Source organism: Clarias gariepinus, chromosome 12, assembly GCF_024256425.1.
Source record: "Clarias gariepinus isolate MV-2021 ecotype Netherlands chromosome 12, CGAR_prim_01v2, whole genome shotgun sequence".
Lineage (NCBI taxonomy): Eukaryota > Metazoa > Chordata > Actinopteri > Siluriformes > Clariidae > Clarias > Clarias gariepinus.
Window position 1 is genome coordinate 10908742 of NC_071111.1, and position 16259 is coordinate 10925000.

A 16259-nucleotide genomic window follows, 5' to 3' on the forward strand; every position below is an offset into this window, starting at 1 on the left:
AATATATTTTGCTATACTATTATGATTTATGGGATTCAATTGGTTATAAAATACTATAAAGATCAAACATCAACATAATGAAAGGTCTTAAAACAATACTTAAGATGAATTTTAATATCCTGAATAGATTTAGGGTTGGATTTGAGTGATTTTTATTCACAAATCAATGCAGATGTTTATTATTATTATTATTATTATTATTATTGCTGTTTTTTTTATCAAGTCCCTGAAATGAAATAAAATTTAAAGCAAGACTCTTAAAGTCTCTCATTACATAAAATCAATGCAAATACACATTGATCAGCCATCATTATGACCACTCGTCTAATACACTCACCTAAAGGATTATTAGGAACACCTGTTTAATTTTTCATTAATGCAATTATCTAATCAACCAATCACATGGCAGTTGCTTCAATGCATTTAGGGGTGTGGTCCTGGTCAAGACAATCTCCTGAACTCCAAACTGAATGTCAGAATGGGAAAGAAAGGTGATTTAAGCAATTTTGAGCGTGGCATGGTTGTTGGTACCAGACGGACCGGTCTGAGTATTTCACAATCTGCTCAGTTACTGGGATTTTCACGCACAACCATTTCTAGGGTTTACAAAGAATGGTGTGAAAAGGGAAAAACATCCAGTATGTGGCAGTCCTGTGGGCGAAAATGCCTTGTTGATGCTAGAGGTCAGAGGAGAATGGGCCGACTGATTCAAGCTGATAGAAGAGCAACTTTGACTGAAATAACCACTCGTTACAACCGAGGTATGCAGCAAAGCATTTGTGAAGCCACAACACGCACAACCTTGCGGATGGGCTACAACAGCAGAAGACCCCACCGGGTACCACTCATCTCCATTACAAATAAGAAAAAGAGGCTACAATTTGCACGACCTCACCAAAATTGGACAGTTAAAGACTGGAAAAATGTTGCCTGGTCTGATGAGTCTCAATTTCTGTTGAGACGTTCAAACGGTAGAGTCATAATTTGGCGTAAACAGAATGAGAACATGGATCCATCATGCCTTGTTACCACTGTGCAGGCTGGTGGTGGTGTAATGGTGTGGGGGATGTTTTCTTGGCACACTTTAGGCCCCTTAGTGCCAGTTGGGCATCGTTTAAATGCCACGGGCTACCTGAGCATTGTTTCTGACCATGTTCATCCCTTTATGACCACCATGTACCCATCCTCTGATGACTACTTTCAGCAGGATAATGCACCTTGTCACTAAGCTCGAATCATTTCAAATTGGTTTCTTAAGCATGACAATGAGTTCACTGTACTAAAATGGCCCCCACAGTCACCAGATCTCAACCCAATAGAGCATCTTTGGGATGTGGTGGAACGGGAGCTTCGTGCCCTGGATGTGCATCCCACAAATCTCCATCAACTGCAAGATGCTATCCTATCAATATGGGCCAACATTTCTAAAGAATGCTTTCAGCACCTTGTTGTATCAATGCCACGTAGAATTAAGGCAGTTCTGAAGCGAAAGGGGGTTAAACACCGTATTATGGTGTTCCTAATAATCCTTTAGGTGAGTGTATGTAGTAGGTCCCCCCTTTTGCCACCAGCTTTCTACTGGATCCAGCATTAACCTTTTCCTCAATTTAAGCCACAGTAGCACTGTACCAAGGAAGGAAAACCAGGGAAATGGCAGCAGGGTCATGGGCGGCCAAGGCTCACTGTGCACATAGGACTGGCCTGTGTAGTCCAATTCAATAGTGCTACTGTAGCTTAAATGAAAAGATATATCCTGACCACTGCAGCCTGGGAACATCTAACAAGACCTGTATTTTTGGAGTTTCTCTGACCCAGTTTCTCGGACTTCTAGTCTTCTAGTTGGGTGGCAACTCCAAAGCGCTATACAAATAAAATTAAATTGAATTAAACTCCAAAAATGTAGGTCTTGTGGGATGTTCCTGGTCTGCAGGATAGAAAGGTGTCAGAACACAGTGCATTACGGTTGTGGTGTCAAAGCGGGGGGCATACTCAATATTGGGAAAGTGGCTGATGTTATATATGGATATATATATATGATATATATGATATATATATATATATATATATATTGTACACACATATTCAAATTCAAATTTGAATTTGAATGTGTGTACAAAATGCTCATTTAAATAAAGAAATTTGAATATTATACTTAACTGCACTAATACTGTAAATGACTTCACCAAGTTAAATTTTGAATACGATTGAAGGTAATATTGTTAGTGTGTGGTACTTACTACTTGTAGACTAAAAGTGGTACTTATTTAATTGTACCCCATACATCAGAAAAATCTCATGCCACAACTCAGACAAAAGCAGAAACAACAGCAACAACGACAGCAACAACAACATTAACAGCATCAGCAACAACAACATCAGCAGCAGCAACAAAAACGTCAGCAGCAGCAACAACAACATCAGCAACAGAAACAACATCAGCAACAGCAACAACAGCATCAGCAACAACAACATCAGCAACAGCAACATCAGCAACAGCAACAACAGCATCAGCAACAACAACATCAGCAACAGCAACAACAGCATCAGCAACAACAACATCAGCAACAGCAACAACAGCATCAGCAACAACAACATCAGCTGCAGCAACAACAACATCAGCTGCAGCAACAACAACATCAGCTGCAGCAACAACAACATCAGCTGCAGCAACAACAACATCAGCAGCAGCAACAAGAACATCAGCAGCAACAACAGCAACAACAACAACAGCAGCAGCAACAACAGTAACCACAACAACAACCACAACAGCAGGGAAACCTCTACCACATGCCACGGAATTAAAACTAATTTCTGTAAGGATTTACATTTACATACATTTAAATTTAAGCATTTGGCAGACGCTCTTCTCCGGAGCGACTTACAAAAAGTGATTTCAGTTGTATATTTCTAAAAATGGTTTGATTCTCTGTACTTTTTTTCTTCTTTTTTTACAGATGGCAGTAACTCCAAACAGCAATGGGGTAAAGTCACCTTTTTTGTGTTCTACCTTCACAACCGAATTTATCAGCAATTAAATCAAACACAAATGTATGGTAGATTCATTAAGTAATATTTTTTAACTTTTTGGTACTGTTTTGGCTCGGTTTTATTTTAGTGCCAAGAATCTATAGCCTAGGCCAGTCTAAGTCTAATCTTCTCCATAAAGGGCTGGTGTGGGTCCAGATTCTTAACTAAGCAGAAGTTTTATTGCTGCTGACTCCTGGACTCCCCTGTTCCGAGCAGTGTTTTTTTTTTTTTTTTATTAAGACTTTACAAAGTGTTCTTCTTAATTCAGAAATTAACTGGAGCTATGGAGCTCCTTCCTTTACTTTTTTTTTTTTTTTTTACAATTAATTTTGTCTTGGAATTATTTCTGTTAGTTTTGAAAGTATGATTGTGGTCATTGTGAAAAATCCACCTACAGCCAGTTATCAGCATCCTTAATCCTAAAGCTAACTGTATGTCCTTATTACATTTACAGACAAAGTGTGAAAAAATTTGCGCATTGCTGTTTGAAATAAACGGAGGAACTGGTAACTGCACCATGAATGGATACGAGATAGAAAAGCATTTTAAAGTCAAAAGTATACAACCACTGCCAAGTGAGAAGGGTATGACGACTTTTTAATTTATACTAAATTTACTATTATCAATGTACAATTCTTTAGAAATTAAATGATATTATTTCTGTTTAGAAGCCGTAACACCAAAGAAAAATGATTCTGAGGTAAGAGACACAACTGTGAATTATAATCATCTTATAAAATATTATGAGGTAACAAAATGTTTAAAAGCACTACACTTTTATCTCAATAGCCCACAGAACAGCCGGATGCAGATTCCAACATGACATTGATCGCCGTCTTGGCATCATGCGGTGCACTGGCTCTTATCCTGATTGCGTTTGCTGTGTATTGCAGCTACCATCGCTTATCCTACAGGAAAAACCAGGTAAGACGCTAAGAACAACGACTTCCCAACGTACATCTGTTTAAGGATGAAAAAAGTATACCGACATATACAAACATCTCAACTTTCAGACCTCATTTACTTTTAAATACAGCTTAAAGAATATCAAAAAATAAAAAAATACATGACTGTGGCCAATGTTTGTCTACATTTATTTTAAAAATGTTTTTTTTTTTTTTTCGTTAAATGCTTTAAAAATTTTATAGCCATTTAGTTTTTTCATCCACATCTTTTAGGCCATCTTTTACATTATGCACTATTTTTCATTTATTTATTTTATTTATTTATTTTATGTTGGGAACTAATTGCATAATTACGCTTTCTTTTTCTACATTCCTTTACAACTTTGCTTTCATCTTTCTGTCTGGTCTGCCTTAATTCCACTTGGGAGCTGAAATATTTGGCTATTTTTGTTCAGTTAATCCAAATGATCTGGCTCACTACAAATTAAGCCAATTTTCTACCTCTAGAAATTAAATTCTACCGAATAGTATTTATTCGTACAATCATACAAGTACTTTATGTTTTTCTTATACTTTCGCTACCAGTAAATTTGTGGCACTAGTTTTTAAGAGAACATGGTTTGAAATAAACAGTAAAGAGAAAAGGTGTACAGTATTTGTATAAGAAACTCCTATAGTTTCAACATACAGTATTAGTTGAACAACGTGTACTGCAAACTAAAACAAAATACTGACTGCACCTTTAAGGCCAATGTCCATGACTTTACAGCAACACCTGACTGAAGAGCTGCAGACGGTTGAGAACGGGTACCACGACAACCCGACACTGGAAGTGATGGAGGTGCAGCCGGAGGTGCAGGAGAAGAAGTTGCCGCTGGAAAAGAAGTTGGTGCTGAATGGAGAGTTTAATGACAGCTGGATTGTTCCCTTTGACAACCTTGGCAAAGACGACATACCAGATGAGGAGGAGGACACACACCTGTAAAGCGTGCAAGCCCATCAGCTTTCTGATCATTTTACAAAACAGACTTTCACTGAAACAGACTGTGTAAAAATATACCATCTTGAATGGCCAAATAGCAAATGGACTACAGGGTTCCCTTATGTTTTCTGTTAAATAAGCAGTATTGCTAATAAGGCACATTAGTGAGGGGGGAGGGGGGGGGGGGTGTCTCTAAAGGGAACTTAATGGGAGATTTTCAAAGATGTTGTTCATGTTAAACAGGCTGTAGTTGGGCCACAGTGGTTTTCAGTTTAATTTCACAAACCAGGTCCACAAGATTGTATTTTAAAGATTTTTCCACATATTGTTTCTCACACAGCCCCCCCCCCCCCACCACCACTTATAATACTTCAGAGAAATGTACACTGCTGCACCTGTACATAGTGTTGTTTGTTAAAGTGTTTAGTTTGATGAGTATTAATTTTTACCACAAGACCAATGGATAAAGTGTTGTTCATCCTGGCTTTAGACTGCGCATAGACTGTTCATGCATCATCATATGATTATTTGTGTTCAAGATGTATCTCGTAATGAAATTCTGAGCTGAATCTTTCAGCGGTTTATGAATTTTCACTTTTCATACATTACCCACAATGCTCCTGCAAACAGCTCAGCCTCTAAAGCTTGAAGTTAAGCATCATCACAGAACGAGTCGGCATCCTGTAGGTCTCTGCAAACGAGAGCTAAATATTCATGGAAGTAATGAAAATACAGGATCCACCAAATAAAAATGGCTGTCTACCAGAACTGCTGAACACACCATAATGTTATTCCTTAGGAACATATATATATATATATATATATATATATATATATATATAAAACGTTGTTCAGGGTAAGATTTGTTTTTTCCAAAACATGAAGGTGTAAATCATAACGCAAGACAATGATTAAAGCACTTTCTAAAATAGATTAGAATAGACAATAGGTTTTGTCCTTAAAAACACAGCTTTAGACTTACTGTAACACCCTGTTTCCTATCAAAATGTCCAGGTCCTCAAGTGATGGTTTGCTAAAAAATTTCCTGTTTCTCATTTTTTAACATAATATTTCTTAAATATTTATATGGCCTCTAAATGTCTGTCTTTAATTTACATTATATTATTTTGTGTGTATGTTATATTCTGTGTTAGAACTTTACCTTTTAGATAAGGTAAAAAACAGGAGTCTGATACACTGGAAATTCACTGCTGTTTTTTGTTTATCACTTATTTTTTTTGTGACCATGGAATAAAATATGTCCATACAGAAAAAGGTCTTATTTCACAAACATGCCTCAATCAGAAAGTCTTCAGTTTAACACAAAAAAGACACTTTTTAGAAAAAAAAAATGAACAAAATACAATCTTTATTCATTATGTACATTACATACAATGCTTTTGTTTAAAGTATTTTCTACACATTCATGTCTGCCACAGTGTAGTGTTCACATGTTCCAATATCCTCACTCAGAAGGTGAGAAAGGAGGAAGAAGTGAGATGTTTTCAAGAGGGAAGAATTTAAAAAAAGAGGGATATAAAAAGAGTCCAAACTGATAGGTTTTATAAAAAGGTACTCCAATTGTGTTTTTCCTCTTTTACAGTTTTAACAATCCACATGTTTTAACTTCTTCCTGGCACAAAACCCAAAATTATTAAATGACTCGTGCAGCAGCGCTAATTGTACTCAAGCCTAGGAGAAACACATTCTAGGATTTAATTGGGAAAATGGAGGCTATGAATGGGGAAAATGAATGTAACCCGGACACTACAAACTCGGTTTGACAGTGGAAATTAAACTGACTGACTGTAAATATGTGTTAAACGTTCTACAGACAATGGTCTTGAGTGCTGGATTTTGAAGCTGTGTCATAAAGGTTAAGGCAAGAACCCTCACTTGTATTCTGTTCATATTATGTAAAGGATGTGTTCCTCTGTTGATCTGATTGACCAGCCACCTTTTATTAATATACCGCCAACATCCTTCCTAACTTAACACAAATAAAGCCAACATGATGTCCAAATATATTATGCCTTCAGGGGGCAAACCTTCAAAATCAGGCCATTAGTAATACTTTAAATAGGAAATCTTATATACACACACACACACATACATGTATACATGGCTATATTTACACACTACATCTTATGGAAGACGACCTCCAAGTAACATTCTTACGTGTTCAGTAGTGCCGCAACAGGATTCCTAAAATCATAAGACATACGGCATTGCAGTATCAAGTACCTTTATTCCCCGAGACTCGGTGGATGAGAGCTAGCCTCAACACACACACACACACACACACACACACATATCTATATATCTATATCTATATATATAGACACACACATGAACACACAACTAGCGATGGACCATCACAGGGCATTGACCCTTTCTGGGTCAGTGGACTATTTCACACTGTGGGAATTTGTGAGCACTGATCCTATAATTTTCTGGATTTTTACTGCATTGTTCTTGAGAAATAAATTTTGGCTTGCTTTTAGACGGAGATAAAGATGCACGATATTGCTCTGGCACAAACGGGGAAAGGAAATAAGCCTTTTCGTACCAGTGAGGAGAGAATTTCATTTGGAGCACATCCGATTAAATTGTCACTAAAACTGTGTGACAGCAGAATACTCTTTTTTTTTTTTTTTTTCCTGTATAGTAATTGCCCTATTACTATAAAAGCAGCAGGTTCAGAATGAGGCCATTTCTTAAAACCTATTTTCCAGAGAAATGAACAGCAAACAAGGACACATTTACACATTTTCCATCTTGTAAGCGTAGAAATTAAGAGTGCAAACTTGCCATGCAATCACACGCCTCTTTATTTGGCAAAAATGTTGCAAAGCGCAGGTAAATGGTTCAAATCAAAGCCCACATTAAATAAACTTACTGCTTTCAGCACCGGTCTGCGAGACATAAAGACCGATATTACAGCCATGCCCATCGTCTCTACGGCACTCTTTACTATACTGAGCGTTAAATCTTGATTAACGTGAATAAAGATGAAAGCTGAGCTACTGTAGATCTGAAACTGCCTGAAATAAAAGAGGAAAAACAAAGTGAGTTTTGGATTTGTGGATTTGACCTTCTTCAGACACCTTCTAAGAGGAAAGATAAATGTGCACACGTGCTGCAGACACTTCAGGGACTTCAATTCAGAGTAACTTCAAAGTTAGGTGAATAAATTAAAGAATATTACAGTACGCAGGTATATTCCAGTATTGTTATTTTGGTTAAATTACCATCAAGGGTAGTTCTAAATATTTTCCTGCATGTAAAGAAATCATATTTGGTCAGCATGGTGATTCTGAAGTGCATGTAGAAAAATAACTTCTGTTTGCAGTTGGACAAGTCTTCGAGGCATGAGCAGTGACGGAATAGATTGCAGTGGGCGTGGCTACAGGGTAATAAGGTCGACGAGGTTACCCTTGGGTGGGGTCATGTTGTCTGGGAAGAAGTTTACCAGTGTGTCAAAAAGCTGTGTTCGCTGGGCGTACGTCTGATCGACATCTGAAAAGCCTGAAACATTGACGAGAGTTAAAAAATAAAATAAAAAATAAAGCTGCATTTGCAATGTTATATTCTCTACTGCTGTAGTATGACAAGTATGACTTACCTAGTGGGATGAAGTCTGAGCTAGTCTTGAAGAGTGCTGAGGGCAGGAGCTGAAACTGTACAGCACAGTCATTAAAATTATTAATCAATGTTTACACTCATCATCCATCTACACACCTGCACATTCAGGCAACCATTTACCATTCAATAAATAAATCATGTGATGTTTTATGTTTAACTGTGCCTAATGCAACATCCTTTTCTTGATATACCGAAGAAGAATTTAAATGTGTGTCGTCTTCTGCTGCTGTCTCAAGGTTGAGTTTACCGAGATGCTTTTCTCCACAGTAGTTATACAAGTTAATTGCCTTACTGCTCATAATAACCTTCCACCTAAGATGTTTCCACCTGCAGAACTGCTTCAAACTGGCTGTTTTTGTACCTTTATTTGTAAACTCTAGAGTTGGCCGGTGATCAGCGGTTTCTGAAGCACGTCATCATTCTGATGTTTTGATGTGAACACTAATTGATCCTCTTCACCTATAGCGACATGAGCTCATGAGAAGCTGAGTGGATATTTTCATAAACAATTAGTATAGTATAGCATGCATGCAGTTGCCTTTACAGCTTGGCCGTGATCCACCTCCAGCAGTCTGTTGTCTGGACTACTGCCATGTTATTTATTTCAACCTTATTGCTAGCTTTGTGCCCTTGAATTTATAAATGCCAGAGAAGTGTTGTGTGTACAGATGTTTCCAGCAGAGAGTTAAAGACTAATACATTCATTTGTTCTGTAAACAATCGCTGCTGAGTCTGAGGCAGACCACAGATCCAGGGGGAAATTATTAAATTGCCGTGTTCAATACATCTAACCCAAGGCACTGTTTATGTGCTTTTGATGGGTTCCTCTCTTATATTTTATTAATCCTCTGACAACTAAAAAGATGTCTGATCTTTTTCTATATTGTAAGTGAATGCCAATATTAACTTTGGGACCGTAAACTGATCAGTTTTTCCTTACAAGCACCTTCATGTAGACAGAATTAATTTGCCAGTCCGATGTTTGTCCTTTACCCCTGCTTTTAAGTTAATTTCGCTCCTAATGAGGTTTATTTCATTAATCCAATACAGGTAGTCCCCAACTTAAGAACAAGTTCCATTCCGAAAGCACGTTCATAAGTCGGATTTGTTCTTAAGTCTGACAAAGTGAGTCGCATACACCTTTGAAAAGAATATACAATGCAAAAGATACCACTAGACTTGACTAAATCAAATGCAACAATGCTGTCTCTGTGCCTTAAAATCTCGAAGGAAATCCCAGATGCTATTTTTTCTCAGAACTGTTTTCCACGGTATTGGACTGTGAACTCTGTTTTGTTGAGGATTTTTCAAAACTAGGATTATTCTCCATCAGGACAGACATTTTCAATCATTGTACTTCTGGACTAATTAATTTGTTAGGCACACGCACATACAATACACTGGTCTAGATATTTTATACATTCACTTACATACTAAAAATATTGTATATAATCATAAATATGAGGTACAGCCATTTCTTGTCCGCATCTATGAATGTTGGTAGAACCGTGGTCCGTTCGTACCTGAGAAAACTCAACTCGAATGTTTATAACTCTAGAACTACCAGTAGTAAAATAGCTGCAAGTCTTAGGAATCATGAATTCAACAATGTTATGGTTAACAAAGCCGAATCCTGGTAGATAGACAAAGCAGGACTGCCGATGTGGCAGACCACGTGTCTGCATACGCTCTATAGGTGTTCCTGATTTGTTGGAAATAATGTTGATGCATAAATCCCTACCTCTTTAGTCTCATCAGGGTCAGAGTGGTCCACAGTCAGAGAGAGGTCATTCTGCAAGTACTGCAGGGCACTCAGTGGTTCAGTCTGAGCCTTTTCCTCAAACCTGCAAATAGTGCAAGAGTCGAGAATTAACAGGTGTCAAACAAGTTCCCCTTATTTAAGGATAAATGCAGAAAAGGTTGTCCTGTGCATTTCTCTCTAAAAATCAGAGTAAAATGGGTTGTTCAGAACAACAGCATACTTTGATTCCAAAGTAGATTAGAGATGGGAAAACATACAAAGAAGTGCAGAAAATAATAGGCTGCTCTGCTAAAATACCAAATCATTTTTAAGCTTAAAATAGAGACCAAAACCAGAAAGAATTAAAAGAAAACGGAAAACTACCATTCAAATGGATCGAAGAATAACAAAACTGACTCAAAGAACATCTAAAGTTACCTGTTAGTACTGTTACTATTAGAAGATGGCTATGTAAAGCCAAGCTATCAGTAAGAAGCCCCCGCAAAGTCCCATTGTTGAAAATAGACATGTGATGAAGAGGTTACAGTTCGCCAAAGAACGCATTGACTGGCCTAAAGAGAAATGGTGCAATATATTTTGTGGACTGATGAAAGCAAGATTGTCCTTTTTGGGTCTAGAGGCCGCAGACAGTTTGTCAGGTGAACCCCAAACACTGAATTCAAGCCACAGTACACTGTTTTTATTATTTAAGGGATCATTTATTACATTTCAGGGATCATAGATCAATTTGAGTACATCAAAATACTTAAAGAGGTCATGTTGCCTAATGCCAAAGAGGAAAGGCCCTTGAAATGGGTGTTTCAACAAGACAACGACCTTAAACACACCAGTAAGCGAGCAGCATGTGTCACATTTTTCTTCATTTTGTGATTCAGAATATAACGTGCAGGGTGTCCAATGCATTTAAGTGATTTAAATTAAAAGTTATTATATGGATATGGAGCTTTACTCACTTTTTTTTTTTTTTTTTTTTTTTACACACTGCTATTATTTTAAACACCACTGCATTTACATGTGCAGTTTGTAGCAGCTTCCCATAGGAAGGAGTTTTTAGGAAAGTCTGTCTGGAAATATATTCATATGCTACGCCGTAGTCTCATAATACCTTGCTTTAGAGAAGCAGTGTTTTTTTTTTGTGTTTTTGTGTTTGTTTTTATTGTAGATTAAAGTGTTAGATGAATAGGAAGACCATTTATCTTTGATGTCTAGGACCATTGTTAACTAGCTTAAATGTTTACTTGTTAACCTAAATGTTTAGGTTAAATATTTACTTCTCTGTTAATATAGAGGCAGTTAATTATTTGTGTTTAATAACAGTCAATAACAAGTATTTAAACACTACTACTACTAACCAAGACATGCCTATTATCCTTGGAGAACAAATAACTCAAGTGGACCAGCAGAGGGAGCTACCTACACAGAAATAATTCTGACTCATGGAAAAGTACAGCTCTACTTCAATCTGATTTAGTGCCAAAAATAAAACGCATTGACTACAGCCCTAATTACGAAACACTGCAGAAACAAAGCTGCTGACACAAAAAAAAAAGACATATCCAAAATAACTATTTTACACCCTAATCAACCATACCACTTTACATTAACTAAGTGTTAATGTAAAGTGAATAAAGAATGTATGTTAATTGTGTCTACAAATAAAAAAGCCAGGTACTGTACAATGGTTTGCCCTCTGCTTATTTGCCTTGCTTGCCAAATAGCTAACCAGGTTTCTGGAGAATGTACCCGGAACATGCAAATAAATTTAACAAGATTCAGCCACTGTTGGGAAAAGAGAGATCTCCTGTAAATATTTATACCAAGTGTTGCTGCATTCTCAAATTGTAACAATTAGAAGGGGATTAATTTCTTACAGCAGAAGCACTGGCTGTGAGGCAACCCAGAATTATAATAATGCACCTCTTCTACTAATGTTAGTAGTCTATAGTAACAACAACCCCGTGACAGCATAATTTCTCTGATTTTTTTTTTTTCTTTTTTGCGGGGGATATTATTTAATGAGGGAAAAATGCATGTATGCCTTGCAAAAAAATAAAGGTCAGTTTTAGACAGACCAAACGATTGGCCCCTCAACAACTAAGAAGTTTGAACTTTAAGTGATCTCCATTTGTGATATTTGCTGGACCACATCACTGATAAAAACTTGCATTGTTAGTAAAAAATAAAATTAAAAAAATCATCAGTAGCAATCAGAGCTATGTTTAATACAAAAATTAAGAGAATTTCCACATTCACAGGATGGCGAGAATTCAGGATTAAACAGATGTGTGGATATAAGAAAACCACTTGTTAGTGAGACTAATCAGAAAATAAGTCTCCAGTTTGTTAGGGAGCATAAAGATTGGACTTTGGAGAAATGGAAAAAGGTCATGTGGTCTTATGAGCCCAGGCTGATGCTATTCCAGAGTGATGTGTGTGTCAGGGTAAGAAGGGAAGCCCATGAATTGATGTATCCATCGTGCATCCTGGCCACTGTACACTGTTTTATGACCTGGGGTTGCTTCAGTTGGTCTGGTCTAGGCTCAGCAATAAAATGAAGTCAGTTGATCACCTGAATGTACTGATGAACAGGTCATCACGTTTATGGAGTGTTTTTTTTTTCCTGACGACATGGGCATATTCCAGGACTCAAAGTTGTTGTGGGAGCATGAGGAATCATTTGCACATATCGCAAGAACTGGCCACCACACTGTGCACCATCATCATAGCTAAAGGTGATGTTTGTGTTTCTTGTTTGTTTGTTTTTGGCCTGGCAGTGTATAGGTCTAGAACTGTTAGACTTTATATACTGTAAATGTTTTAATCAACATTGATAAAGTCTTTAGTGCTTGTACAGTCAGTCGGACGTAACGCTGTAACTTGTCAGAGATGTCTGCTGTATGTTTTATGTCACAGGAAAATCTTAAAGATGGAGGTGGTTGTGGTTTCGTGGCAACAAGCTGCATTTTTTCCTGTCTCGCTCACCGCAAGACAGGTAAGCGGATTACTTTTGTAGCTGCTAAACCATAAGTGATAACAGGAACTAACTTGGTTCTTCACCAATAAATCGACCTAAAAGAATTTTTTTTTTATCTGCAGATAAAAAAAAGACTTTGGGATCAGACTGGGAAAAAAAAAAAAAAAAAAAAAAAAGGGCGGTAACTGGGTGGTAACTGTTTTATGTCGAGTCATATCACGCCACCCAGTCACTGATTATTTTAAATAACATCATGCAACATCAGGCTTAATTACTGTTCGACTGAGCCTGTTAAACATTAATCTTTTAACAGCGCTGCATGCACTCATTAATTGATGTCGTTCTTTCTTACTTTTTAACACCACTATGGTTTTATTCAGTTTTTGTTATTCGATATAAAAACTGGATAAAATGTTTAAGATTATTTTTATTTATTTTTTTACTTTTAAACTAAATTTGGATTTACTTTTTTTTTTTTTTTTTTTTTTTAAGTGTCTGTTCTCAAACAAATTAAAGTTATTACAGTCAAATAAAACTGATGTTATCCAAAATGAAAATATCTGGTACAATAATTTAGATTGTCTCCAAGCAGAAAAGAGACTCTTTGAACTGAGATACCTGTATTTGCGGATGAGATATTTGCAGTGTCTCAGAAGGTACTCTTTCGACGGGCGGCAAAGTTTCAGAGACCAAAAGTCGTCCAGTCGCATCTTAGGGGAGCTCGACTTGCCTGGATTTCCCCCGAACAGGTAATGCACCTGGCACAAAAAACCAAATTAATCAGCATGTGTGTAAACAAGCACAGTGTTTTAACATATTAGTCCCAAATTCAAGTTTTAGATGTTGAACTGGATTATTATCATTTTTAAATGGACAACATTTCCACGTTTTAAAGTCTGACCTTGTGTAGCTCATCGTAGACGAGCTGATGAGCAAACCGAGGGCACGGCTCCTCCTCCTGTAGTGTTTTGCTGGGGTTCTCCTTTACGGCCTGGTCGTTCTTATATACGCATGACCTGTAGGGATTCAAACTCACATTTATATCACATAACATACTTTACAGTACAACAATGGCTGTTTGCCTTACTACATATCTTGTATACTCCGAGGCATGTTTTTTGCTGATCTCTGGGATTTCATTAAATCCATTAAGTCATGTCTAGTAAGGATGTGGGAAAAGAACAGTATTAAAAATCCACACTGTGGTTATGTGGACTGGCAGTCTCTACTTTGCTAAGCAATATCTCCGCTATATTTGTACCTGCAAATAAGTGACTACAAATTCAGGGCTTTATGTTGCCTTCAAGAACTGAAGTCTTTTATTCTCCAGCTCTAAATATATACATACCGAAACTCAGTAAAAAGAGGAACAAGTCAAAACTAACTTGTCAGCTTTGTGGCTTTACCTCGGGAAGTGATAGCCTCCTATTTGTGATACCGGGGGTAAGAGGCAATTTGCATGTAATTTATGTTATTTATTTATTTATTTACCTTTATTTAACCAGACAACATAGATTAAGATGTAAAACAGTATGTGAGGGCGTTCAAGCAGAACACGAGTGTCCTCACTCCTGCCTTAACGGATATTTGATGCCAGGTTTGGGGAAATTTCTGGTGACAAAAAGGGCCGGTGCATCGACAATTCACATTGTTTAATCTTAAATGTCCTCCATCAGAGGTATGCAGCAATGACAGCCAGCATAGGTTATCATTTTCAGGCACTCTTCTTATTTTGTAAATATATTGCTGACATCATATCTTTTCAAAGCTTTGATTCACTTTCTGCTGTTTAAAAACAGACACAATTTTTTGGTTCCCCATGAACGACAAAAGGATAGCGTCGTTGTGCCTTATTAGCCACAACAAAAGCTTGAATTATGAACTAAATAAAAAACACTACCGACTTCTTGTTATATAATCAGACATAACAAAAAAATCAAAAATAAACAACAAAGGGAGGGATTCCCTCTTAGAAAATCCGTTATGTTCACATACAGGCAGATGAGAACTCTGTGTGCTCTTTATTAGAAACCCTGATCATGAACTTCCTCAGGAATGTGCCGGTTCATCTATAAGCATAGGGTTTTTATTACTAAAAAAGCAAACCTTTTGTAACTGCAGACTACTTTTAGGTTCAGTAGTTTAATTTCATGAATTGTTTTTATAAGACTCCATTTCATTGCAGTATTTATTTTGGTAAGGCTTCATAGGGAATTAATTGTGTGCTACCAGTTTTTTTTTTTCTGTTCTGTTTGGACTGGGCAGCACCCGGGAACCCAATTACTTGTCTAAGTAGCTAATAAATGTTTTAAACAGGGAAATACATACAGTATGTATGAAACATGGATAATGTGTTCTTAAACAATCTTGATAGGATCTGAAGCTGAGCTCCTGAGACAGAGAGAAAATGCAGATTGTGGGGTTTTTTTTTCCCTCCTTTGAGGTGAGGGACGGGATGAAAAAGTTTAGAGCATACCAGTTGTTGCGGGCGATGTCATAGATCCAGAAGGAGTTGCGGACGTTCTCCTCTCGCTTGTCTTTGTCTTTGCTAAGGCCTGACAGGACGTGAATCTCGTTCAGCTCTGGGTCGATGGTGGCACGCTGGGTGAAGCCAGTCATTGGTACTGAAACAGACAAACGTTAGGGTTTATTCAGCAGTGCATCCACCTGTTACAACCACAAGGGCATTCATAAGCATGAAGAGGAAAACAGTGCAAGGTGGACAATATATATGGAGATCACACACACACATACTATATAAGGGCTATATATAATACTATATAAGCGCAGGGGTAGCTCAGTGGTTAAGGCATTGGACTACGGTTCGGAAGATCCCAGGTTCCCACAACCACCAAGTTGCCACTGTTGGGCCCTTCCTTGAGCAAGGCCCTCAACCGCTCAGATTGTAATGAGATAAAAATGTAAGTGGTTCTGGATAAGAGCGTCTGCCAAATGCCTAAATGT

At 37.4% G+C, this 16259-nt stretch overlaps 2 protein-coding genes across 2 annotated transcripts in view; one reads left to right on the forward strand and one right to left on the reverse strand.

Moving 5' to 3' along the window:
* The first annotated feature begins 2630 nt into the window (after positions 1-2630).
* Positions 2631-4987, forward strand: podxl (podocalyxin-like). Its single transcript, XM_053508436.1, has 6 exons — positions 2631-2813; positions 2955-2981; positions 3482-3611; positions 3696-3727; positions 3817-3951; positions 4702-4987. The coding sequence occupies exons 2-6, from the start codon at positions 2955-2957 to the stop codon at positions 4915-4917; spliced, it is 540 nt and encodes a 179-aa protein (XP_053364411.1). The 5' UTR covers positions 2631-2813; the 3' UTR covers positions 4918-4987.
* Positions 4988-6266: 1279 nt separating this feature from the next.
* Positions 6267-16259, reverse strand: part of mkln1 (muskelin 1, intracellular mediator containing kelch motifs) — a 43932-nt gene continuing 33939 nt past the window's right edge. Inside the window, exons 13-18 of the mRNA XM_053508437.1 lie at positions 15772-15919; positions 14197-14311; positions 13914-14053; positions 10301-10403; positions 8540-8594; positions 6267-8442 (exon numbers count right to left, since the gene is read on the reverse strand). Of these exons, the coding sequence (XP_053364412.1) occupies positions 8321-8442; positions 8540-8594; positions 10301-10403; positions 13914-14053; positions 14197-14311; positions 15772-15919 (683 nt within the window). The 3' untranslated portion in view covers positions 6267-8320. The remainder of the gene's footprint in view (positions 8443-8539; positions 8595-10300; positions 10404-13913; positions 14054-14196; positions 14312-15771; positions 15920-16259) is intronic.